Here is a 26,418-nt window from a genome sequence, read left to right on the forward strand (position 1 = left end):
AAGGGCAGACCCTCTCCTAGAGCCTTACCAGCTGGCCCCAGGTGAGAGGTGGGGGTGATACCCAGAGAAGAAGCAGAACTGGCCTGAGTGTCCTGCAGTCTTGGGGGAAGGAAGGCCTCTTGTCCTCAGTCTGCCCTGTGGACACTGCCAGTCTTACCCTCCCCAGTGCCTGGGCCCAGGCTGGGTAGGTGTCACTCTACTTCTCAGACAGCGGCTCTGGGCTCCCGTGCCCAAGCTGAAGTCACAGCAGAGGCGCAGACCCTGCCTCAGTGAGGTTCTGTTGAGCCTGGAGTGGGGCTGGGGTGCCCAGGGCAGGGAGCCCTGGGCTGAGGCTCCGTCTCACCCCCTCCAACCCGGGAAGGGTCTTTCTCTCCATTTCCCGCAAACACTTGCTTCGCCACTCGACAGCCTTCTCATTCCATTCCCCTGCTGCCCTGCTCTCGGGCCCACCACACCCCTGACAAATTCCTTCCTCCACTTCAGCTCCCAGCCTGGAGGCACGGGCACCCCACCCACCTCCTCCCCTAAAAGGGGGTGGGGGGAGCTAACACCTTGTCTTTCCCTCTCCTTTCTCTCCCCTTCTCTCCTACTCCCTGACATTTCATCCAGGCCACGAATGGGCCTAGAAGTCTCTAGATAAACATCCTGCTGCCATCATCCCATAAGTCCCTCCAGAGAAGATGAGTTTGCTAGGCTTCTGCGTATCTAACTCAAATCCTTCTGGCTGCAGTACCAGCTGTTCTGGTTGATGGCAACAGGCAAACCCAGCTGCTGGTCAGACAGCAGACTGAAGAGAGTATGCCCTTCTCTGCCTCCCATCCACCTATGCTCCTGTGACCTTCACAGCATCTCTAAGAGGTGGTGCTGGCGTGGTGCTCCCGGTCCTCCCTCCACCTCTTTCAGTCTGCCAGGCCACACGCCAGCGTGTACACAGCTCTCATCCTTACTGCTTCCTCCCCATTCCCCAAAGCCATGGCGTGGGATCCCTAACAGGGCTTTAGAAATCAGCCTTTGCCTTCACTCTACAGAGAAGACACTGATGTCACAGGTGGGCAGGGCCTTGCTCCAGGTCACCCAGCCAGGCAGCAACAGTTCCTGGTTTTCAACTCAGGTGTCCTGACCTCCAGTCGCAGCCCCACACTTGGTCTCTGAGGAGCTGCTCTGGAAAAGCAGCAGTACTTATTGGCAGGGCCTCAGAGACACTCTCTGTGTGAGGGACTTTCAAGGTAATTCCTGCGGTGGTATCGAGAGGGGCTGCTCAGGGGACGCCCAGTCTCTCCCCGCAGCCCCTGTAGGAAGGGCACCGTGACCCAGGTTGGCTTGCCTGGAACAGCTGGATTTCTGGGAATACTCCTCTCTTCTCTGTGGGGCTCTGTCATGGGCGGTGGTGTGTGTGTGCGTGTGCGTGTGTGTGTGTGTGCGCGTGTGCGCCTGCACGCGGTTTATTAGTCCCTGCAGCCTTCAGCCTGGAGATCCGAGGAGTGATGGAGAGGAGGAGGTTGGCGGATGAGTGGTGGGGAGAGGGTCACGCGGTGGGGGAGGGTGGGGCGGCTCCCCCAGGGCAATGGCCGGGGGCTGGTGAAGGGCAGACTCACCATGCCTACACCTGTCCTCTTTAAAGCCTCAGGTCACACCGGGGGCTTGGCGGAGCGGGTCTGGCCCCTAGAGATGCCACCCCACCAACCCTGGTGCCTGATGGGCAGAGGCACATCCCATCTCCTCAGAAATGTCCCTTCTGCAGTTCTCCCATAGTCCCTGGAGGGCCAGTGGGAATTGGGGAGATGTGAAGACCATCCTTTCCCCTAGCTTGTCCCCCACTGCCCAGCCTGCCCCCCAACAGTGAATGGGAAGTGGGGAACGGTCACCTCCCAGGGGACTCTGAGAAGCTGAGGCTTCTGACAGGCCAGAGGAGCACTCAGCTAACAGGACTGGCCAGGAGGGTCCCCTGGGACAATGGGAGCTGGCGGAAAGGTTGGAGAGAGAAGGAGATGAGGAGGGATGAGATATCCAAGCAAAGAGAGACAAGGAGGGAAAGGAAAATGCTCTGATTACTCATAACTGTCCATGATCTGGGCACTTGGGAATTCTGGCTGGCCATACCTGCCCTTTTTTCGATAGTGGCTGGAACCCATGAATGGTGAGGTCCCTGCTATGTTGGGTGTGGGCTACACTTGTGGGTGGAGCATGGGGGGAATCGTGCCCTGATCTTCCCAGGAGCGGCGGAGATACGGAGGCATGCAGACCAGAGCCCCAGACAGTCCTCATTCTAGGCTGGGAACTGCACATTCCAGCCTAGAGTTGAGAGGAGACTGGGGCAGGGCAGGCGCTCAGCTGGTACAGGCCGGCACGGTCACCTGATTGGTAAATAGCTGCTGTTCCAGCCCCTGAGTCCCCCATATGCCTCTCTGGCCACCCTAGCCCCTTCCTAAGTCCCCTGCCCCTCCCCACAATCCAGAAACTGAGGGGTTTATGTCTGGCTCAGCATATGCCCCCAGCTCCATGTAAACTGTGCCTGGGCCGTAATGGGTATTAAATATTTTGGCCATCACCCTCCACTGAGGGGGCTGGTGTCCCAAAGCTGGAGCAGACCAGGGCCAGGTCTTAGAACCTGGGGAGGCTGGCAGCAGGCCCAGCAGCCTGGAGCTGCCCTACTTTACTTTTCCTGATGCTTCCAGCTGTGTTCTGGAAGGACATGGGTCTGAATGAGTGCGCTGGCACATGGGGAAATGTGGAAAGAGCCATCTCTCCAGGGGACCCCAGTGGGGCATGGTTCACACAAGCTGTGCCCTCTGGAGGGCACTACACGGAATGAGGGAGTGCTGAGTCCCTCTATGTGGGAAGGGGGAGCAGACAATGGAGCCCTGGGCCCGGAAGCTGACCTGCTCCAGATGCACAAGGCACCTAGTGCCAGCACCCTTCCCTGGCACTGCCTGGCTCCCCAGAGGGTTGAAGCCCTATGTATCCCAGAGGTGCCTGGCTCAGGGCTGGGTCCTGATTAAGTGCTTAAGTGGCCCTTGGAGAGGCAGCCATGAGGCTGAGCTATGAGTCAAGAGACCTGGCTGGCTTCAGACAGCCCTGGGCCTCCTTCTGCTCATCTGGCCAGGGAAGGGATTTTCATACTTTTTTAGCAGTGGAGCCTTTTCTTCAAAGGAAATCCCAAGCGAAATTCCAATCAACGAGGCAGATAAAACTGGGCGTGCTGTATCTGCCCACTCCCACACCCTCCCGCTGCTGCCCCACCTCTAAGGACGCCCAGGTCTTCCAGGAATCGGTCTGATGTTCTCCTGACATGGATACCCCTTGACTAATAGTGTGTTTCACTGATTATCTCGAGGATGTTAGGGCAGGCTGCTCCTGGAAGCTGAGGGGAAGTCTCCCCCACTCCCCATGGCCCGCCCTGCACTTCTGGGTCTGCAAAGGCAGGCAGGATGGTGGGGCGACTCCTCTCAGGGGGCCAATCATTAACTGGCTTTATCTTTGTGAACCGTCCTGGGGGGCCTGGGTCCTGGGCCAGACTTCCGGCCCAGGCCCAGGGGGTCACTGGGGGAGGAGGGAAGTGACCCTTCTTGCTAAGAGGTGGGGGCCACCTTGAGTCCTTGCTTTCTTTGTTTTTTTTCTCCTTAGGATTTCCCTGAAGGAACCTACATTGTAGCCAACTCAGTGACAACCTGGTGACACAGTTGCTCCAAAGAAAGGCTAAAGCAGGAACTAAGCCAACATATCCCCCACCCCTAGTCATCTTTGGCATGCACTGTGTGATTTCTTTCTTTCCTTTCTTTCTTTCTTTTCTTCCCCCTCTCCCCCCACAGAGGGATGGGATAAACCCATTTCCCTATTCCTTTCTGTTTGACTTTAGCCAAATGATAGTAGGTTTGCATTCTCTGAGAGTTTGCTCACACATGGGGGTAGGGACGGGAGAAGGGGAAGGGAAGTAACATTATGTGACGCTTAACTCTAGGCCAGAAGCTTTGCTTCTATCCGCTGTCTCCATATATCTCCCTACAACCCTGGGAGGTAAGCGCCATGACTCTCATTTTACAGATGAGGAAACTGCGGCTCAGGCAGATGAAGTGACTTGTCCAAAGTCTCATGGCTTGGATGTGGTGAATGAAGATTGAGCCCAGCCTGCCTGGCTTTTTCCACTGCACGCTATGGGGGAGGAGGGTGGGGCAGGGGAGCTGGTGGGGGCGTTTCACAGTAAGGGTTCACCAAGCCAGGGTCTTTTCAAAAAGGACAGAGGTCCTGGCCTGCCAGGTGGGAGAGGAAGCAGTTCTCTACCTGCTAGGATTTGAGGGGTTCCTTGGAATCACATCTCCCCTCCACCACTTAGTGCTGTGCTCCAGATTTCACCATGTGTGCTGGATTTCTTTGAGTTAAGCAGTGCCCTCCCTAGGAGCCTTTAAAAACACACAGACCCCTGGAAGATATGACATTTTTGTATCAGTGATCTCAGTTGCAGTGTCTGATGGAGCTGTTACAGAGCCCTAAAGCTTAGGGAGTGCAACCTCACTCTTTCACCTAGGAGAAGCCTGAGGTCCAAAACGGGGGACTGACTTGGTCAAGGTCACACAGCATGCAGCACATTTGAGTTTTTTGCCCAGGGCTGTTTCCAGTCTCCACATGTCTGTGGCAGGCAGACAGGAGAGCTCTGGGCACCAGGTGGGGATAGGAAGGGGGCAGAGCTGGAGGAAAGGTCTTTGTGCTTTGAGCTCTGCCCCAGCTGAGTGGCCCTGTGCTTGTCACAGGCTGGTGTCCTCTGCACTCTTCCTCTCGCCCCTGGGGCAAACAACAGCAGTGCTCAGCATGCGAGCTGGACCTACCTCTAGTGTCTGCTTGTTTGTTTAAATACTCTGGCAGAGGCATGCTGTCCCAGAAGGCGGGGAAACCAGGGTGGGGCTCACCCCCTGAGGGAGCAGCATTGTCCCTTTGCGCTTTGGCTGGGAATGTTTCTGAAGAAGCCCTAATTCCCTACTCTGCCTAGCCTCAAAGTCTCTGTCACCCAGGGGAGCAGTGGGAGAGCTGGGTGAGCCAGCAGCGTTTCCCAGACCTCACTTCCCTGCCTGTTCCCTATCCCCGCTCCACTCAGCAAACTAGACTCCTGCTCTTCCTGCAGGACTCTAGTGTCACCTCCTCCAGGAAGCCTTCTCCCACTCCCAGCAATCATGTGCCCCTTCAGAGAGTTTCTATTTTCAGTGTACTCTTTGGTTCTCCTGCACACAGGAAGCCCCTTCTACATTGTTGTAGCCCCAGGGCCCAGCCCAAAACAGGGCTCATAGGCTGAGTTTAATATTTGCTTGTGGAGGGAGCTCCCTGGCAGTCCACTGGTTAGGACTCGGTGCTCTCACTGCCAGGGCCCTGAGTTCGATCACTAGTCGGGGAATTGAGATCCCGCAAGCTGCAAGGTGTGGCGAAAAATTTTTTTTTTGCTTGTGGAATAAATGTCCGGAGCTACCTCCCACAGAAAGCCCTTCCTGATGCCCATTCCAGCCGGTCTGACTGCTCTGCCTCAGTACCTTCCTGACACTTTGTGCCTCTCTCAGGGCCTCTTTCCCATCCTACCTTCTTGGGTAGCTGTGGGCAGCTGTCTGTGTGCAGCAACTCCCCAAGGCGGGTGTTTTCACTCTTGTTTTACAGACGAGGGGAACTGTGGGTCAGAGAGGTTGATTAACTTGCCTAAGGTCACACAGTTAAGGAGTGGCAGTACCATTTGGGTCCATTTGGATCCAGAGTCCTTGTGCTTTCCACTTAGGTGTCCCTGTATCTTCTATAATATTAGCACAGTGCCTGGTGCCTGTCAGGCTTTGGGAAAGATCCACAAATTGGAACAAAGCTTGGCTCCCACGCATGGCCCAGGTGGGGAGGGAGAATGCAGCTTTAGGTCCTTAGCTGCCACCTCTGCCACCACCTTCTTCCCAGTGGAGGGATTCCCTCCAAGACTGGCTGAGGGTGTGAACAGGGGCAGCAATGGGCAGGATGGGGGTCAGACTTTGAGGGATGGCAAAGATTGGGGTGTCAGGAAGTGGACATGCCTGGGACTGTTGGGGAGAAGCGATCCAGAGAGACAGCCTGGTGTTCGGGGATGAAACTGAGGCCCGTGAAGGAGGGGCAGAGATGTGGCTGATGGGTCTGGGGCTGCTGTGGGTAGGGGTGCTCCCTCAGACAGTGACCCTACCCTGCCCCTTCTGCTTCCTCTCCCTCTTCCCTCCCCTTTTCCTGACTGGCTCCTCTTCCTGGGCTTCCTCTGCTCTAATCTTGTTCCCCAGTTGGCATCATTACTCCAAGTCAGACCTCCAAAACCAGATGGGAATATGATATTGGCACTGGAAAAAGAGGGCCTTCTTCCTTGCTTTTGCTTCATCTTCCCATTGCTTTATTGTAAAGACCTAGTGAGAGAGAGAGAGAGAGAGAGAGAGAGAATTGAGGGAAACCAAACCAATTCTCTCTCCTTCCATTCAACAGATTCTGTTCCTGCCCTTGCTGTGGATCAGCTCTGTGTCCTGCTAGGCGCCTGGGGGTTGGGGGATGGAGTGAGTGAGACACCTTTCTTCCATCACAGAGAAACCACTTGGAGAAATGTTTAGACAACAGTGAGACTCAGCGCCTCTCTCCCCCATCTCCCTTCTAGCTTCAGAGAGGCTCTGCCTCTTTACCTGTGCAGGGAACAGCCTCCACCCACACAGGGAGAGCGACCCTGAACATCAGAGGTGTCAGGACATCAGGACAAAGTACAGCTTTTGTGCCTTGGGCCCGATCACTACTCCCTTTGTCTGGGGCCACTGCTGGCTTCTGGACACCTTTCATGCTCTTCTCCACCCACCTCTGCCCTTCTCTCCCCTTCCCCCTCACCTGGAACACCTTCCCCTTCCTCTTTGGCTCCTTCTGAACTACTACAGAGCTGCAGGCCGAGGCTGCCCTGGCCGTGAGGTGGGGCCCTCCGAGTGGGGCTGAGGTTGCCGCTGAGGGGGCCCAGCGTGACCTCTGTCCGGGCTGCTTGCTGCTCCACACGCCCCCACCCATCCTTGCCATGTTGCTGGGTGACCTTGGGTCCGTCTGTACCCTTGGAATTCTCTGGGGGGAAAGTCTGCCCTGATAGTCCCTGTCCTGAAGTGACCTGCAGAGGGAGGATAAGTGGAATCAAGTTTGTTGGAGGGGATTAAGTCCATGGAAGGAGAAGATGCTATAGAGATGTGATGTGGTCTTATGGCTGTTGACTTGTGTTCTTGTTCTGTGTGTTTCTGGCCCCCATTTTTGAAGACCCAGGAGCGTGGGGCTCTCAGTTTGATGACAACCCATGGGGTTGGATCCATGACAGTGTATTATTGTGAAAGCTGGTGACATCACATTGGGGGATGGGACCCAGAGTCAACCCCCCACCCCCAAGTCACCACCAGGTTGTGGCTCTGAAATGAAGGGTGGAGATGGGAGACCCCTCCTCACCCTAGTGAAGGGTGCTCAGAACCCTTCAGGCAAGGCTGCAATTCTGCTCCCTCATTCCCCTGGTTTCCTGAGCAGAGCTCACAGAGGTTGCTGTAACACACTTTGCTGAATGGGGAATGGTTGGCTCAGGTGGGGGAGAGACTTGTGGCTATTAAGTGACAACTGATGGCCATCCCTCCTTGGAACCCCTCCGTCTTCCTCCCAACTTCAGGGTCCTTTATTAAAACCTCTTCAGGCCTCTCCGGGGGCCAAGAAAGGCTGGGATGAGAAGGGATGCAGAGGAGGGGGCCAGAGTGACCCCCGGTGGTGAAGCAGGGAGCCTCTGTCCTGGGCTCTGCCCGCCCCAGGGTAGGGATAAGGCAGGGGATCCCTGCCAAGGTGCCCACATCTTATGTTCTGGGGGTGCTAGACGAGGACCAGGTTGGGCAAGGAGGAAGTCTAGTGGCTTCGCTTCCATGTCCCACGTGGCATCTTGGAGGGTGGAGCCTTGGTGAGGAGGCCTGCCTGGGAGGTGGAGACTAACTGTAAAAAGACCTTGTCCCTGTTGCTGGGGAGCCTGCCAGGTGGTGGAGACAGGACTGGAGGCATGAACGATGGAGAGGGTGTGATAGGGTGGCGGCTGAGCCAGCCCCTCTGCTCGTAAGGGCCTCAGGACACCACTCCTGTGGAACTGGGGTACTACAGGGGTAACCTACCACCCCCACCAAACCACAGCGCCATGAGCTGTGGAGTTGCTGTGTTCTGTTCTCAGCCTAGCTCCCATTCTCAGCCCAGGCCTTCGCAGAGCCTGCATCAGCCCCAGGCCAGGCCCTGGCCAGATCTGGATGAATAATAAGACCGGTTAGTCCCTCTCTTCCCACAGGTATCACCCCCCCCACTCCCTTGTTCCCTGGGGGAGCCTGGGAGCTGCTGGGTCAAAGCCCAACCAGGAGTTTTTCCAGGCTGGTTCCTGTATGCAAGGGTGAGTTGGGGGGCCTTGGGGAGCACTTAGGGAAGACATGAGGAGTTGGGGGAGAGGGAGGCTTTGAAGGAACGGGGGTGACTGAGGTAAAGGGAGAAGAGACTGCCAGCTGCGAGAAGTAGGCAAGGGATCCTGGAGGTCTGGGGGCTGCCGAGGAGAACTCCCCAGTTCCGTTCAGAAGATGAGCTGTGAGCCTGGACTCTGGGGCTGATAGAAGCCTTGGCCTCCGGCCTGGTGGGAGCTCTGGGCAGCTGGCCTACAGACGTTCCTTAGTGCTGGTGAGTAGGTTTGAATCATCACTCAGGCCCTGGCCTCCATCCGCCCCCACCAGCCCCCTGGCCTCAGTTCCCTGGCAGCATCTCGGGGGGGGGGGGGCGGGAAGCAGGAACAAGGGCCTCTGTCTGCCCAGCTGCCTCTCCCTTTGGGCTCTGCCAGACTCCACAGTGCATACGTGGGCTCCAACAGGTCCTCTCCCCTCTGGGCCACTGACTAACCCCAGAACCACACGGCTTCCTGTTCTCAGCCCCACGAACACGGTGCCAAATACTTCTCCCCAGGGGAGACTCCCTGAACACTTCCCAAAGGACCCTAGTCACCCCAGCCTGTTGGCTGCAGCAGGCCAGATGAGGGCTCCAGAAGGGCACAGTGTCCAGATGGATACATCATGCCCTCTGTGCCCAGCACTGGGCTCTGTGCACATGGGGCCATTTGAGTCCCAAACATGCCACTGTTTGAGAGGTTAGAAATGGGGATATCAGGGGTAATCTCCCTCAACCCTCTTCCTGAGGCCTCTTGAACCGGAGCTGGGGTGTGCAGACGGTAGTCACTAGGGGGCGCTCAGCCACCACAGGGAAGCTGGGTGAACTTGGGAGAGGGAGAGCAGCATCTGCGTGAGAGTGAGGACGCGTGTGAGTGTGTTGGGGGGGTAGCTGACAGTGTTGGAGCCGGGGAGAAGGCCAGGGGTCACCCCAGGATTCCAGTAGATCTGTGTGTCCCTCTTTCCACCAGTCCCTTTCCGACTCCCCCAAACCCCTGCCCCCTCCAATATTCCCAGCATAGAGGGAATAGCTCTCGAGTCCTGTCCGCACATAACCTCACTTTCCTGTACCCTCCCCCCAAATACCGCGCGGACGTGTGTGTCTCCGGGCAAAGGGGGGCGCACAGGTAATTTTCAGGCTGTGAACCTTGGGGGGGGGTCGAGGTTTCGCTTCGCTGGTGTGGGTGGGGGCCCAGGCTTCGCTTGGGGTCCCCAGGCGAAGGCAGCGCCAGGGGCCGAAGACGCGCGGAGGGGACGAACTCAAAGAGCCGAGGCTGGGTCTGTTCCCGCCCCTGGGCGTGTCGGGGCGGGGCCAGGCCTTCTTTTTAGTCGGCTCGTAGCGGTGAGGATCGCAGAGGCTTGGGGCAGCCGGGCTGCAAGGAGGCCGCGGCGCGGGGGGCGAGTGGAGCCGGCGGCAGCGGCGCTCGGTCGGGAGACGCATCGGCGAGGCGGACGAACCAGCGGCGTCACCAGCCAGGAGTCTCCGCACTGGAATTTGATATTCATTTATCCAGGGTTTACCCTCCTCCTTTTCTTCTGAAACATTTTTTTTTTAAACCGTATTCTTTCCCCCTTTTAATTTATTTTTGCTTCCCATTCCCCGCTAAATTGGGCCGACCGTTTGGGGAGATTGCTCCTTAACTCCCCCAAATCACTTCGGATTTTGGAAACCAGCAGAGAAGCAAGAGGTAGCAAGAGCTCCAAAGAGAAGTGGAGGAAGATAGACCGGGTCAGAGAGCGCGCGCTGGCGAGCGAGAAACGAGAGGGACAGGGGCAAAGTGAGTGACCTGATTTTGGGGGTGACCGCCAGAGCGCGGCGCGAGCCCTCCCCCTCGGGATCCCGCGTCGGACCAGCCGCGCTGACGGACAGACAGACACCGCCCCCTGCCCCAGCGCCCACCTCCTCCCCGGCCGGCGGCCGACGGTGGACGCGGCGGCTAGCCGCGGGCAGGAGCCGGAGCCCGCGCCCGGAGGCGGGGTGGAGGGGGTCGGGGCTCGCGGCGTTGCACTGAAACTTTTCGTCCAACTTCTGGGCTGTTCTCGCTCCGGAGGAGCCGTGGTCCGCGCCGGGGCAGCCGAGCCGAGCGGAACCGGGAGAAGTGCTAGCTCGAGCCGGGAGGAGCCGCAGTCCGAGGAGGGGGAGGAGGAAGAAGAGAAGGAAGAGGAGAGGGGGCCGCGGTGGCGACTCGGCTCTCGGAAGCCGGGCTCATGGACGGGTGACGCGGCTGTGTGCACAGACAGTGCTCCAGCCGCGCGCGCGCCTCAGGCCCTGGCCCGGGCCTCGGCTCCGGGAGGAAGAGGCGCCCGCCTGGGCGCCGACGAGAGCGGGCCGCCCCGCAGCCCGAGCCGGAGAGGGAGCGCGAGCCGCGCCGGCCCCGGCCGGGCCTCCGAAACCATGAACTTTCTGCTCTCTTGGGTGCATTGGAGCCTTGCCTTGCTGCTCTACCTCCACCATGCCAAGGTAAGCCGCCGTGCCCGCCTGGCGCCGCGGGCCGCTGCGAGCGCCTCTCCCGGCTGGGGACGTGCATGCGAGTGCGCGCGTGGGGGCTCAGTGCCCCACGCGGGTCCTTGGGCACCAGGCGCGCGGCTTCGCCTCTATCTTCATACGTGTAGGGGGAGGGGGCGCGCGCTAGGTGGGAGGGCACCGGGACAGAGTCTCACCGCCCACGCGGGCCCTGCCCACCCACCAGAGTTACCGCACGTAGGATCTGGGCCGACCAGCGGAGGGCGGGAGCCGGAGGAGGCAGCTGAGGGGGCTGGGCTTGCGCTGCCGCTGGCGGCTGAAGTTTGCTCCCGGCTGCTGGTCCCCGACGAACTGGAAGTCCGGGCAGCGGGGGCGGGAGCCGGAGCCCAGCGGGCGGGGGTGGGGGTGCTCGGACCTTGGACCGGGGGAAGGCAGACAGCGTGGAGGAGGCAGGGTGCAGGCGAGAGAGGGGCTTGCTGTCACTGCCGCTCGATCTCTGCGGCCCTCGTCTCGAGTTGGGGAAAAGTTTTGGGGTGGATTGCTGCTGGGACCCCCCCTCTCCGCCGGGCCACCTGCGCCTTACCACCCCCGCCCATCCCAGCTCGCGTCCCGCTCGGTGCCCGCCCTCCCCCGCCCGGCCGGGCGCGCGCGGCGCGGAGCCGATTACATCAGCCCGGGCCTGGCCGGCCGCGTGTTCCCGGAGCCGCGGCGGCCCGAGCCGGGAACCCGGGGCGGTGAGCGGCGCCCCTCCCCCCGCCTGCCCTCCGCGGGAAGGTGACCTCTCGAGGTAGTCCCATGCAGAGGACCCGGAGAACCACCCCTATTCCCTCCCGCTGTCCCCAGCCCTTAACCCCCTCCTAGGAGGAATTTCCTAACGTCTCTTACCCATTTCCTCTCTGCTCGAAGAGAAGCCCCTGCCACCTCTTTATTTTTTATTCCCCTCTGCTGAGGAGACCCATCTAACCTCTCTCCGGCCCCAGAGTCCGGGAAAAGAATGATCGCTGTCAGGAGTCGGGCTGCCTGGGCCCAGCCGGGTGCTTTGTCGAGACTCAACCTAAAGTCCCGACTTGGTGACAGTCTGCTTCCCTCCCCTCCCCCACACTTCCGAGTGAGCTGTGCTTTAGCTTTTATGGGGGTGGCCTAAGGGAGGGTTTAAAGAGGGTCCTCATCCCACTTTACACTTTTTGGAAAAATGGTTTGAAATTTGCTGTGACATGGGCCGTGTGGGACTAGCTCTCCCCGAACCTTTGGAGGGAGCTCCTGCCAGCCTTGCAAACACACTTTGTTCTGGTGAAATGGGCGTTGGAGCGGGAGCAGGTGGTTTTTTCGGAACTCCAAACTTGCCCACCCACCTTGCTTCCCAAAACCACCTAAGGGATCCTTTTCCGCTCTTCCTTTAGCCACAGAATCCCCTTAGAGAGTGGCAGAAGGAAGGAAATGGGCTGGGGTCCCTGCTGCCACCCGGAGTTCCTCAGACCCTGGCACAAAGGCCTTGGCTCCAGGCCTCCAAGGGGGGGGGGAGGGGGAGGAGAGGCCGCCTGGCCACAGTGTGACCTTCAGAGGCCCCCAGAGAAGGGCACCTGGCCCCTCCCCGCCCAGAACTGCCCCTCCCAGTGCCCCCTGGACTTGGAGGGGGTATGAAGTTTCTGACCCCTTTGCTCTTTGGGGCCCAGGAAGAGTGGAGGGCATAGGCAGAATGTTGGCCGAGGGAAGCCAGGGGGTGCCATGGGGATGGGTGAGGGGCTGAGGCAGAGACTCCAGGGGGGTCCCTGAGGGAACTGTAGGGGGAGGCTCCAGCTGGGATCCTGGAAACTGTTATCTGACCTTGGCCCTGGAGGCAAGGCTGGGGGTCTGGGGTGTATTGGTGGGGGGATGTGGGAAGGAGAGAGACAGACAGATAGACTCTCTGCAGAGTCTGCAGTTCTGTGGGCTAGAGTGCAGCTCTGCTGCTCAGGATCTGCCCCAAAAGAGGGGCAGGTGGAGTGGGCAGTTGGTGACAACTGGAGACCCTCTGGAAGGGCTGGGAGAAGCCTTTGCCTGCGGGGTGCTGTCAGGTCCACATGGTTGGGCTAGTTGACCTTCACAGCTTCTGGGGAGGGGAGGAATGATCTGGTGGGGGTGGGGAAGGATGAGAGGCCTCAGGCCTAGGTAGTGCAGGGGGCCCCCTAGGGGTTGGGCAGTGCTAAGGCATAAAAGGCTTCCCTGGTTGCCTTTGAGGAAGGTGCCCAGCAGGTGAGAGGGACTTGGGACCCCACCCCTGCATCTGGGAGGGAGAAGAAACCAGGGAACAAGGTGGGAACCTGAGGCTCGGGGCTTTAGAGATAAATTCATGCTCTAGGGAGATTGGTGCACAGGGAGAAATGGGGCCCTCCCCTCCCCCAGGGTTTCCTCCCCTGTTTTACCCTCTAGGCAACCTGTGGCTTTGCTAAGTATTCCTGAGGATAGAAGAGTTTGGATGGGGGAGGGTGCTTGGTGCCCTTCGGTCCTCTGTACCGCCCCCCCCCCCCCAGCACCAGCGCACCCTGGTATTTGTTATGTCAGCAGGAGAAGGTCACCATGTTGTTTTTCTTGCCCCCAGTCCTTCCTTCCTGCCCCGGTCCAAATTTGTCCTCCTGTTTGACCTTAATACTTACCCGTGGCTTTGGACCAGGCAGTCAGGGGGGCTGAGAGACTTCACTTCTTTTAGCTCAGCGAGGGGCCAGTGAGGGCTGGGAAAGGGAAATGTGGGGGAGGGGCAGGGACCTGGGCAGCACAGCATTCTGGTGTTTTCCTCCTGTGTTTTGAGCCCCCCCTCCCCCAATATCTGGTCAGTCTTTACCTTCCTTGGCTTCAGAACTGGAGCAGTCCAGGGGTGGTGCTTTGTGCTGTGGAGAGCCCCCGGAGGTGCCCTGCTCCATTCAGAAGCTGCGGAGAAGCCAGAGGCTTCGGGTTGGGAGGGATTTAAGGAGGGAGCAGGGGTGGGGTGGCTGGGTCTGTGCATCCCTGCTTCTGCCCATGCCCATTCTTCGTTCTTTGTTTTGTCTTCAGTGGTCCCAGGCTGCACCCATGGCAGAAGGAGAGCAGAAACCTCACGAAGGTAAGTCCCCCCCAACGCCCACCCCTACACATGGATGGGGGGGGGTCCCTTGATCCCCCAGGGGATGGGTGGAAAGGCCCAGTTCCTTCTCAGGTCTGTTGGGGTTTGGGTAGGGAAGGGGCACAGGAATCTGGGGATCTAGAAAGGAGAAGGTGAGCTCCGGGAGATTAACCCTTCCATTCTGGAGGACTCTGTCTGTACTACTCAGACCACGGCTAGAAATAGGACTTGTGGTCTTTTTCTTCTGCTCTTTCCAGTAAAATTTTATTTGGAGAGGGAGTTGCGAGCACAGACCAGGAAGACAAATAGTGTTCAAGGATCCCAGATGTCAGGGGAGGTGTCCCTTGTCCCCCCTGCTCCCAGGGGAGGATGGGTACTCCATGTCACTTCCAACCCAGCCAGATTCCACCTGTGGGGTCTGTGTGGCAGAGGCTGTGACCCCTGCTGTCTAGATTGCTGGCTGTGTACGAGCTGGAGGTGCAGAGGGCCCAGGCTCATGGAACTCCCTCCCCCCACTTGGCATTCCTTTGGGGGTAGAGAGAGAAAGCCCTACAGCCTCCCCCTGCCCTCCTGGGGAGTAGGTTTGGGTGCTTGTGAACTTCCCTCTTGGTCCAGCAGAGGGCTGGCTGTAGCTCCCAGGAGCCCCGCCCCTCTGCCCAGCCTGAGTCTGCCTGCCTTTTGTTTGCCGCGGTTTGGAGTACAGATCCTCCCATTTCTCTAGGGATGCCCTGGCTCTCCCCACTACTGAATGTGGCCTCTGCTCCAGCCCGATGTGCCACTCCCCCAGCTCCCCACCTCTGAGAAGGGAAGGCCCTGGGGTCTTCCTCCAGGCGAGTTTCCCTGACCCAAATCCAGTGGCCCGGATGGTGGCCAGGGGCAGTGTTTCTACTCCCCAGGCTGGTGGTGATGCCTGGCCAGTTCTGCCTCCTTCCTCACTCAGGAGCCCTTTCCTTGACCCAGGGCCTGGCTTCCCCGCCTGTGCCACTGACAGGCCTCTGCTCCCAGGGTGCACCCACCCCACCTCAGCTTCCAGTGGTCTCTCTCTGAGGTCTGGGAGAGGCAAGACAAATGGTCTTTGTTTGCTGGGGTAAAGGTTGTCTTAGAGAAATAAAGAAAACCACAAAGCCTGAAGTTGGAGTGTATGTGTGCCCATGCCTGAGCAAAAGCAGGACAGCTCTCCTTGGAGGTATTGGCTGGGGTGCGAAGGGTGTGGTGAAGTCACCCCCCTCTACCTCCTGTGGGCCTTGAGGATTCCAGGGAGCTTTTCCAAGGAATTCCCACCCTGGATCTTTTTACCGTCAGCTACCAACTCCCATGACCCAGGCCACACTGTTCTGCCGTCCTGTCCTTGTGGCCCTGAAGTCTTGGCCACCTCTATCCCCAGCCACGACGAAGTGTCAGGGCAAGAATTCTTGATTAGTCATCTTCTTCAATATAGACTTGGCTTACAAAAGGACTTCTTCAGATCCCTGGTCTTGTTTATACTCTTTTTGATGACGCTTGATACTAACCCTTGTAGCGGTGGGGAATTCTGTGCCCATTGTCTGGATGGGGAAGCAGAGACCTCAGGCAAGGCCAAGGACTGGCTTGGGAGCCCCCACTGTTTTCCTTCCTGTTTTCACATGTATAGCCTCCCCACTTCCCCTCAGCTCCTCACATTCTCCCTAATCCACTATATATACCCCCCTCCCCAGCACCCAGGCTCATCTTCCTTCACCCCTCTGGAGGGAGGAGTGAGGAGAGGCTCAGCTATGGCCTCTGGGGAGAGGTAGCTGGGAGTATGCCCTCCAGATGTCTTGGTGGGGTTCTAACCTTGTGTCACCTGGGCTGAGAAAAGGGCGCTTGTTCTTAGGGCTGGAGATGGAAGGCAAAACCCTACACTTCAACCTCTGTTTCAGTGTCTTTAGAGATCAGCCCAACCCACTTACACAGATGTGCAGAGTCTGAGGCCTAGAGAGGGAGGAACTGTCCCAAGGTCACACCAAGTCCTGGCCAGAGCCCAGGCTTCCTCGCTGGCTGGGTGCTGCTTCTTCCCTTCTATTCAGGGGAAACTCATTTTAGGGACAGGATTGCTCTGTGGTGGTGGTGGAGGGGTGATGGGGAGTGGCAGGCCAGGCCACAGTTTGGAGTAGTCATTCAGAGTCCTGACTTTATTTATTCTCAGGGGCCCTACCTCTGTGGCCCAGAATTACCCCTTCATGCTCCGGTGCACCCCAGGCTCCACGGCCAGCCTGGGAAGTTGTCTTTACCCTGGTCTCCCTCCAGATCAGCTTCTAGAAACGCTCCGTGACTGCAGTGGCGGCACCGTTTTTTCCATGATGCAAGCAGTTTGCCCTCCTGGGTGGGGTTATCGGTGGCTGGCAGGGCCAGCACAGTGTTCCCGCCCATAGCCACCTGCTGTTTCTAGGCAGACCCAACCCCTGTGCCGATGCCCACCACCTCCTCAGCCCGAGTCTGGGGAGGGGGTCTGGCAGGTGGCAAAGTGCCCCCTGATGTTTCCCCTCTGTTTCACAGGATGTTGGCTTGGGAAGGCTTTGATGTCAGAGGTGACTTTAACTCTGTTACTTACTGGCAGTGTGGCCTTGGGGCCAGTTACTCAGCCTCTGTAAGCCTCTAGTTCCCCATTTGTAAAATGGGGGCTCCTACTAGAACCTCAGAGTACCATGGGGGGGAGAATTGTTTGGGGTGACATCTATGGACTCCTGTACACAGTGCCCAGCACATAAGAAGTGCTCAGTAAGTGGCTGTCGGTTAATGGTATGGCAGTTGCTGTGGGGAGTTGGAGGGAAATGGAGAGCGGGTTTGCCAAGCTGGCTGCTCCTCCTTTCACGGGAAGCTTAGAGACCCCCAACAGGTATACTCATACTCAGACTGTCCTCTGGCATCAAGGTTGACCTAGGGATTGGCTTGGCTGTCATGGCGAGGCAAGGGGATCAGATGTGGCAGGCTGACTCCCTTAGAACCTGACAGTGCCATGTGATCTTTGGAATAAAAACAGGCCTTCATCAGTGTTGGTGGTGGAAAGATAGGAAAGGACTTCACCCACAGCCAAGAGACTTAAGTTAGATTTTCAGAAGGACTATAGTGGGTACCTCTCACAGAAAGGAGCGGCCTTACAGAGCTGGGTGGAGAGAAGGGCCGGCCACCTCTTACGTGACCTGCTGGGCTCATGTGTCACCCCCTGCCATGCAGTGGTGAAGTTCATGGACGTCTACCAGCGCAGCTACTGCCGTCCAATTGAGACCCTGGTGGACATCTTCCAGGAGTACCCTGATGAGATCGAGTACATCTTCAAGCCGTCCTGTGTGCCCCTGATGCGGTGTGGGGGCTGCTGCAATGATGAGGGTCTGGAGTGTGTGCCCACCGAAGAGTTCAACATCACCATGCAGGTGGGCACCTGCGGGGAGCGGGGGAGGGGCTGCGGGGGGGGGGCATTAGGCTTTGCCAACAGGTGGTCCCCGGCCCTCTCCTGGGCAGCTCTCGAAGGGAGGAGCCAGGCTTGCCTTGCCCAGCTCTCGCTCCTGAGTCAGTCAAGGGGAGATGTGGAGGTCTTACCCTCTTTGGAGAAAAAGATGCTTGCATTTCTCAGCCCAGGTCTCCAGTAAGCCCCGACCACCTCCTCCTCCTCCCTGACCTCTGTCCCCTGAGTTCAGGAGGGGGCTGAGACCTATGACAGGAGCCCCTCCCTTCCTCTCTAGGAGGGAGAGAGCCCTCCCTCCCTGGGGGCTCTGTTTGGGAAGCTGGATGAGCCTGGTCTGTGGAGAGTTTAAAAAGCCAGTCGTTTGGTACTGCCTGGTGATGGGGCACATCTCAGCCTGGATGGGGCTGGAGGGAACTCTGAGACCCCAGGGAGGAGTGGGTGGCTCTTGGGTAGCTACTGGAGGTAGGGTGAGGCCTGGAGGGGATAAGAGGAGGGGAGGGATGGGGAGTGGCAAGAACCCAGGACCCAAATTCCCAGCCTGGCCAACCCTGCAGCCATGTCTGCCCTCAAGAGAAACAGGGGCTCCTCGAGGTCAGCAGGGCAGAGGGAGTTGGGGTGGGCCTGAGGCTCTTTCTGGTAGAGCCCTTGGTCCCCCCGTACTTCCACCACCCTTCCCTGCTCTGTAGAACCCCTGGGTGCTGAGTGGCAGGAGCCATGGGGTCTCCCACCTGGGTATGGCTGGCTGGGTCACTAACCGCTGTGATCCGCTTCCTTTCCCTCCAGATTATGCGGATCAAACCTCACCAAGGCCAGCACATAGGAGAGATGAGCTTCTTACAGCACAACAAATGTGAATGCAGGTAAGGATGGAGTCACGGAGTCATTCGTTCAGTGAATGGCTGCTGAACGAATTCAGGGGGCCCACTCCGGGCCAGGGTTAAGTACGTTCCACTTGTTAGCCCACTTCCACCTTCCAGCTGTGTAACTGTGGGCATTTCGATATTACTTCAATGTGCCTCGGTTTCCACATCTGTAAAATGGGCACAATAATAGTATGTACTGCCTAGTGTTGTTATAAGGATTAAATGAGTTATTATATGTCAAGAGATTAAAACTGTACTGATGTATCATAAATACTATGTTAAGTTTTTATTATTATTATTATTGTTCTTGTTACCATCACCATCTGAACTCCTCTCTGTTTTGTTCTTTTCTCTTTCTCTACCCACTGCAGACCAAAGAAAGATAGAGCAAGGCAAGAAAAGTAAGTGGCCATGACTTTTGCTCTTCTCCCTCTACTTGGCTGGTTGTCTTGGTTTGGGGCTCTTGGCTTCCTCTCTCAGGGGGGTCTGATGGCTTCACTGGGTCTGAGAGTTGATTTCATGGGGACTTGTGGTGGCAGCAATGGGATGGAGCAAACTCTAGGATTATGGCTCTAGAACAACTGACAAAACCCAGCCTGGTGCCTGGAACTTCCTTTGGAAGAGACGATGCATCTCTGGGCCATTCCCGGCCAGGACTTGCGGTCTTGGTGTGTCGGGGGCCGTCGTGGATGCTGGCTCCTGGGCCTGCTCTAGCCTCCTGTCACCCATGGCAGGGAGAGGGAGTGGGTGGCAGAGAGGCCAGCTTTTGTGTGTTAGAGGAAATGGCCTCTTTTGGTGGCTGCAGTGGTGGTGCGGTTGGATTTGGGGCCAGCTGGGGTGTTTTCTTGGTGCATGCCCTCCTGCAGGAGTGAGGCAGGCCAGAGACGCTCAGCCCCCTTGGCCAGGGAGAAAGAGGTGAATGTTGGCCATTTCCTGAGGCTTTCAGTTGCTCAGTGTGGAGGGTCAGGTCAGGATAGAGCAGGGGGTGAGGTCTGGCAGCGGTGATCCTTCAAGACAGGGCGAGCGGCTGGCGCGGGAGAGAGCCTGCAGGGGAAGAGACTGAGAGAGAGCACCTCTGCCCTTCCTCCACCCATCATCCTGTCTGCCCCCAATGCTCTGGTGACATTGAAGCCCCCTAGGCCTCAACCCCTTGCCTCTTCCCTAAGTCCCCAACTTCAGTATTGCTGAGCAGTGACTGGGGACAGGAGGCTCAGAGGGAGAGAGAGTGTGTCTGTGCCCGTGTGAGTGAAGACCTTCCTTCCTCCAGAACTTTCTCCCGAGAGGCAACAGACTTGCCCCTCTCCTCCATCCCTTCCCCTTCATTTCTCCCATGTGGCAGGCATCCTCAGGGGCATTCTCTGGGGCTGGGCAGGCGTGGAGAGGGCTGGTTCCCTTGAGGGGGACAGGCTTCAGCTTGCCGCCCTTGCCTGTTCCCCAAACGCCTGCCTTGCCCACAGGGAGAGTGGGGTTTCGCCTGGGCTCCGAAGGGAGTCCGGTGAGATGGTGTAGCAGGCTTTGACAGGCTGGGGAGAGGACGCTTCGCCAAGTGCCGCCCAGGCCCCCCTCCCCACGCCTCCCTAACTCCCACCCCACCCTGCCGCCTGCCTGGGGCCCCGCCTCTCAGCCCAGGTTATGGCTGGGCTGGCTGGCGCCTTTCATGTGCCACCCTTGGTTTTGCGCCAGCTCCCAAGATAGCTGCTCCCCTACACTGGGATTCACAGAGGCAGGGCCTCTGGAGGGACCCCTCGCCCTGGTACTTGGAAATGAAGGCAGAAGGTGCCTGGAGTACAGCCTGCACCCCCTTTTCTCGCCCCCGCATCGAGTCAGGTCTCTGACCTTCTCCCCAAACTCTGGCCTACCTCTTACGGCCCCTGACCTTCAGGGTCAGACTTGTTCAGGGATGCTGGACAGAGAGCCTGCCCTCTAGGCTTTGCCCCCTGCCTGGGAGCAGGAGACACCGTGAGCGTGGAGGCCTGTGGGTCCGGTGCCCTCCACCCAGCCTCTGATCCCCACCCCCTACACAGCCTTGCTGGGAGCTGGGTTTGCCTCCCCACCCCCGACAGGGTAAAGTGAAAAGAAGGCGCCAATGAGTGCCTGCCGCCCGGCCCATCCCGCGTGCGTGCACGTGTGCAAGCTCTTCCTCGTGCCTCGGAGCGTGTCCTGTGTCCTGCCCTCCTCACTGCTTCCTTTCCTCTCCCCTACCCCCTTGGCTTTCTCTCTGTCTGTCTCTGTTTTTTTATTTTCCAGAAAATCAGTTCGAGGAAAGGGAAAGGGGCAAAAAAGAAAGCGCAAGAAATCCCGGTATAAATCCTGGAGCGCGTACGTGGGGCCACCGCTGTCTCGTTTCCCGGAGCCTCCCCAGCCCCCAATCAAACTCCCGCCTGCAGGACCCTGGAACCCTGCCTCCCTCCTGCTCCCCTTCCCTGGCTCCCGTCCTCCATCTTCCCTAGTGTCTCTCTCTCACTCTCACTCCACTAATTGGCACCGATGGGTAGATGTGGTGGCGGCATTGCTGGTCCAGGGTTGGGGGTGGGCGGGTGGGCAGAGTGGGCCTGGAGGATTCAGGGAGGGGCCTCTGGCTTGGCTGGGCACCGCCTTTCCCTCACCCACTGGGCACTGGTGGCGGGCCCATGTTGGCACGGGTGCCGGGCGCTGATGCCTGCTCACCCAACTGGTTTCCACTGCTCTAGGCTTCCGCACTTCTCTGGAAGCTGGGGGGCGGGGGTGGGGAGGACAGACGTGGCGTGAGGAAGGGGCGTGGATGAGGTGAGGCAGCTCGTTGTTGGCTGAAGGAGGATGTGGTGTCAAACACCACCGCGGCCCCTCCTTGTGGACTTGGGGCCTCTGGAGGAGAGCCCCCTATTCCAGCCCAACCCATGGCACCCACAGAAGCCTTCCTGTAGGGTGGCCTCTTCCTCTGGGTTTGAGGCTGTTGGGGACCCTTGGGCCACCAGTGGCCTGGCCTCTGGACCCTGCCTCTGGGCCTAGCCTGCCGTCACTCCCTGCTTCAACCCCCTCTGGTGGAGGGGCCTGGGCGTGAGCCCTGGCACAGGGAGGAGGTGGCCCCAATTGCCGTCCCCAGCAGGTGGAGAGTCAAGGTGTGCTTTTTCGGGGGTGGTAGCCGTTGGTGCCCTGTGGCTCGAGACTTGCACTTGTGCCCGTGGGACAGCGCTGCCCCTTACAGCAGCCCTGTCCTTGCATTCTGCCCGTGTGCGTCCGCCTCTTCCTGCGGGCAGGCTTCCTAGCCAGTGCTGCCTCTTTCCGCCGCTCTCTCTTGTCTTCCGCTGTGGCGTCGGATCCTTCCAGGGTGTGGAAGGGTGTGGGGCCTGTGAGCTGGGTGGGGTGCAGCTGCCGACCTGGTAGGGGGTGTTGCATGGATTTTTTTCTCTCTCTCTGCTGACGCTCTAGCTTAGATGTCTTTCCTTTTGCCTTTTGCAGTCCCTGTGGGCCTTGCTCAGAGCGGAGAAAGCATTTGTTTGTACAAGATCCGCAGACGTGTAAATGTTCCTGCAAAAACACAGACTCGCGTTGCAAGGCGAGGCAGCTTGAGTTAAACGAACGTACTTGCAGGTTGGTTCCCAGAGGGCGAGCAAGTCAGAGAGGGGCTTTGCACAGAGATGGGGAGAGAGAGAGAGAGAGAGCGCGAGAGCGAGCGAGCACGCACCTGAAAGGGGCCAGCTGCTTGCTCAGCTTCTAGCTGCTTGCCTGGTGACTGCCGCCTTCTCTGCTCGCGGGGCCCCTGCGCTGGGCAGCGGGTGCTGGCTGGCCTGCCAGGGCCAGTTCAGAGCTTGCCCTGGTTGTGTGAGTGGGCAGGCCAGTGTGGCTTCCTGTGGTGGTGTGGACGCAGGCTGAGTGTTGTGTCCTGTGGTCCTGCTCGTAGTGGCTGTTGGTTCTGACGTCGTGATTCCTACCTTTGCTGCTAATAGGGAGGGCCCTTCCCGGCGTGGGGGGATGCTGCCTTTACAAAGCGCAAACACTCGGGGGCCTCGCCACCGCCTCTGAGGTCTGCACTGCTGGGTTTCTCACCCCCTCAGTGTCTCTCCTTGGGGACAGGGCTTGAGTTCATCCTCAGACTGGGGTCCTGGAGGGTGTGGGCTCTGCCTGTTGGTTTAGGGCAGATAGGAGATTTAACATCAAGGGACGCTAGATACCTTAATACTCCAGTCATCACGGCGACAACCCCAAACAGCCCACCTATTTCCAAATGCCCCTAGGATGGGTGGTGGGAGGGAGCCACCCCCATTCTCCTAATATTAGGCTGTGAGCTCCTCACACCTGGGCCTAAGTTTTATTCATCTGTGTGACCCCCCCCCCCCCACCGCCAGGCATCTGTGCCTCTGTCCCTTGTTCACACCTGGGACCAAGGAAGTGTCAAGTGCATGAGTGAATACATGACTGAGTTCAGGGGTGAGGGCAAGAGCACGGGGCCGTGACAGGTGGCTGGCAATCTTTTGATGCCTCACTTGTGTTTATACCCGTCTGGCCTGTGCTCAAAGGTAGGGAGACCTCTGGGCCAGCGTAAGCTTCACCCAGGAAGGAGAGGCTTTTATGGGGATTCCCGGGCAGGGCCAGGGTGCCCCCAGCTAGTCCAGATGCCTCATTGGTTAACAGGGTCCTTGGAGTGTAGCTCTCTCCCCTGTCTCCCGTGTTCCTGTGGCTTGTGAGTGTCAGGGAGGCTGGGGATCAGCCCTGGGGGTGTTACTGTGGGTTCTGTCTGTCTTGGCGGTACGTGAAGGCAGGAAGTGTACACTAGTGCTGGGGTGGGGGCTCTGCCTCACCCCAGGGCTGGTTGAGGGGTCTCCACATCTCCCAGGGGCCTCAGAGAAGATAAGGGATTTGCCATTTTAGGGTTACCACGGTGATCATTCTGCAGAGATGGGATGGGGGATGTCTGCAGTGACCTGGGGGCTAACTGAAGTTACCCGAACCCATCCTCTCACCTGGCTGTATGGGGGAATTTCAGTCCTCAAATAGGAGGCTTAGGATCCCCATTCCTAGGCTCTCAGAAGGGCAGGGCCTGCTCTGACCTCTCTTCAAGTGGGGACGGTAAAAGGCAAGCAACCGAGGTTCAGGGGCATGATGGGAAAGTTCTAGGAGTCCCCTGTGCCTCCCCCACCCTAAGTTAAATAGCATATTGGAAAGGAAAGGCAGCCTGGTACCTGGGGCCTGCAGCTGAGGCCCGGACGGTGGGCATGGCGAGGGGAGGTGTGTCCCTCACCTTCCCAGGGCCCCAAGCCCTGCAGGCTCCGCCTCTCTTGGGAGCCTCACTTCCCCAGCTTCCTGGCCTGCTTGGCCTCTGCACAGGCCCTATCCTTTGCTCTCCCAACTCGCTCCCCCAAACCAGCACCATAGGGACTGCACTGAAACATCTCCTTCTGCAGGGACGCTTTGCTGATTAACTTGGTCCAACTTTGCTCACCTATCAGCTCTTAAATGTCAAGTAGGGACTGTTCTTTGGAACGTGTTCATTTGTTGCTTGTGATGAGATGTCATTCTGTCTTTGTCATGTCTCAACTAGATTGTAAACTCCAGAGGGCAGACTGGGAGCCCCGGACGTAGCTGCCACTCTCCCAGGGGCAGGACCGCGCTTTCTCTGTCCTCTCCCCTGCTGGCCTCGGGCTGCAGGAAGGGGAGGCTGCAGCCTCCCCAGCAGGGCTCCTCCCCTGGCCCTAACCCCCAGCCTCTGTTTCCCGTTCTCTGCAGATGTGACAAGCCAAGGCGGTGAGCCGGGTGGGAGGAAGGAGCCTCCCTCAGGGTTTTGGGAACGAGACGTCTCACCAGGAAAGACTGACACAGAATGACCCATAGCCGCTGCCCCTGCACCACCACCACCATCAACAGAACAGTCCTGAATCCAGAAACCTGACATGAAGGAAGAGGAGGCTGTGCGCAGAGCACTTTGGGTCCGGAGCGCAAGACTCCGGCAGAAGCATTCCCGGGCGGGTGACCCAGCACGGTCCCTCTTGGAATTGGATCGCCATTTTATTTCTCTTGCTGCTAAATCACCGAGCCCGGAAGATTAGAGAGTGTTATTTCTGGGATTCCTGTAGACACACCCACCCACATACATACGTTTATATATATATATAAAATATATAAAAATAAATATATATATTTTATATATATATATAAAATATATATATTCTTTTTTTTAAATTAACATTGCTAATGTTATTGGTGTCTTCACTGGATGTATTTGACTGCTGTGGACTTGAGTTGGGAGGAGAATGTCCCCACCCAGATCCTGACAGGGAAGAGGATGGAAGGAGAGACTCTGGCATCATCTTTTTATCCCTCTTAGGGAAGCCGGGGTCCCCTCCCCTGCCTGGGAACGCGCAAGGCCAGGGCACGGGGGCAAATTTGGCCTGCTTTTGGAAACACCGACAAACCCAGCCCTGGCCCCGAGCCTCTATCCCGAGTCAAACGGACAGAAAGACAGGCAACAGGTACAGGGCATGAGGACGCTGGCTCTGACCAGGAGTTTGGGGGAGCCTCGGGACACTGCTGTGCTTTGGAGAACCCCTCTACGTGCTGCACGGGCATCTTGCCCCCAGGGGCACTGCCTGGAAGATTCAGGAGTCTGGGCAGCCTTCACCTTCTCTCACCCGCTTCCGAGATGCCCAGGAGGCCACTGACATGCCTTGGCAAAGAGAAGAGAGACGTTGGTGGAGGAAGGGCTGCCCAGTGACAGCTCGTCCTCCGAGGGAAGGGCCTCCTGCCTTGGCCCTCTCCCAGCTTTGCTTCCCGGGCGCAGCCCAGGAGGGCCCGATGTCCTCAGACCATTGAAACCACTAGTTCTGTCCCCCCAGGAGACCTGGCTGTGTGTGTGTGAGTGGTTAACCCACCTCCATCCCCCAACCCGACCCTTCCTGCGGCATAGAGAGACAGGGCAGGGTCCCCGTGCCCACCCTGGAGGCAGAGAAAAGAGAAGTGTTTTATATATGGTACTTATTTAATATGCCCTTTTAATTAGAAATTAAAACAGTTAATTTAATTAAAGAGTAGGGTTTTTTTCAGTATTCTTGGTTAATATTTAATTTCAACTATTTATGAGATCTATCTCTTGCTGTCTCGCTCTCTCTTATTTGTACTGGTCTTTGTGTATAAAATTCCTGTTTCCAATCTCTCTTGCTCTGATCGGTGACAGTCACTAGCTTGTCCTGAACAGATATTTAATTTTGCTAACACTCAGCTCTGCCCTCCCCTTTCCCTTGGCTCCCCACCACACATTCCTTTGAAATAAGGTTTCAATATACATCTACATACTATATATATATTTGGCAACTTGTGTTTGTGTGTATATATATATATATATATATATATGTTTATGTATATATGATTCTGATAGACATTGCTATTCTGTTTTTTATATGTAAAAACAAAACAAGAAAAAATAGAGAATTCTACATACTAAATCTCTCTCCTTTTTTAATTTTAATATTTGTTATCATTTATTTATTGGTGCTACTGTTTATCCGTAATAATTGTGGGGGAAAAAGATATTAACATCACATCTTTGTCTCTAGTGCAGTTTTTCGAGATATTCCGTAGTACATATTTATTTTTAAACAACAACAAAGAAATACAGATATATCTTAAAAAAAAGCATTTTGTATTAAAGAATTTAATTCTGATCTCAAAGCTCCTCCTGGTTTCTCCTTCTCCATTGAATCTTTGTTCCAGACTTCCTCCTGCCCCCTTTCCCTCCTCCCATGGGAAACATGGCATTTGCCTGAGGTCTGGGAAAGGGGTTCCAGGTGTGTAGGATATGGGGTGACCCACCTCATTGTGCTGGGAGCCAGAGTCTTTCCATTCTGGCTGGGCCCGTCCTGGGGGAGCTCGTTCATCTTCTGCCATCTGTGGAAGTGGGGGAGGGAGAGACAGCTCCTTAGATAGGAGCCAAGGGCCCTGCAATGAGTAGAGCTGCCTTCAGGAGTCATGTGATCCAGGCAATGTCCCTTGTCAGGGAAGGAACTGGCCATGTCTCTGAGCTTGTTTCCCAGAGGACAGGAGGGGGCTGGGTTTGGCTCTGGAGCCTTGGCTACAACAGGCTGGGAATGGGAAGGGGGTGCTTGTGTGGGGCCTGTACCCCCAGGGTGTAAATTAGTTTTACATAGTAGTCCTGGAGTTCCTTGAGCCTCTGGAAGGTGGGCCCACAG

General features: G+C 57.5%; 1 protein-coding gene across 1 annotated transcript; it reads left to right on the forward strand.

Moving 5' to 3' along the window:
• Window positions 1-10,221: 10,221 nt before the first annotated feature.
• On the forward strand, window positions 10,222-25,900 carry VEGFA (vascular endothelial growth factor A; the record flags this gene model as incomplete). The annotated part of the gene is made up of 8 exons (XM_057555768.1): window positions 10,222-10,896; window positions 13,927-13,975; window positions 17,168-17,364; window positions 18,180-18,256; window positions 18,631-18,660; window positions 20,507-20,578; window positions 21,698-21,829; window positions 23,963-25,900. Coding segments are annotated over 8 exons (1,254 nt in total), but the record flags the coding sequence as incomplete, so codon positions are not given.
• Between the last annotated feature and the right edge of the window lie 518 nt (window positions 25,901-26,418).

The sequence above is a fragment of the Balaenoptera acutorostrata genome, chromosome 10 (assembly GCF_949987535.1).
Source record: "Balaenoptera acutorostrata chromosome 10, mBalAcu1.1, whole genome shotgun sequence".
Lineage (NCBI taxonomy): Eukaryota > Metazoa > Chordata > Mammalia > Artiodactyla > Balaenopteridae > Balaenoptera > Balaenoptera acutorostrata.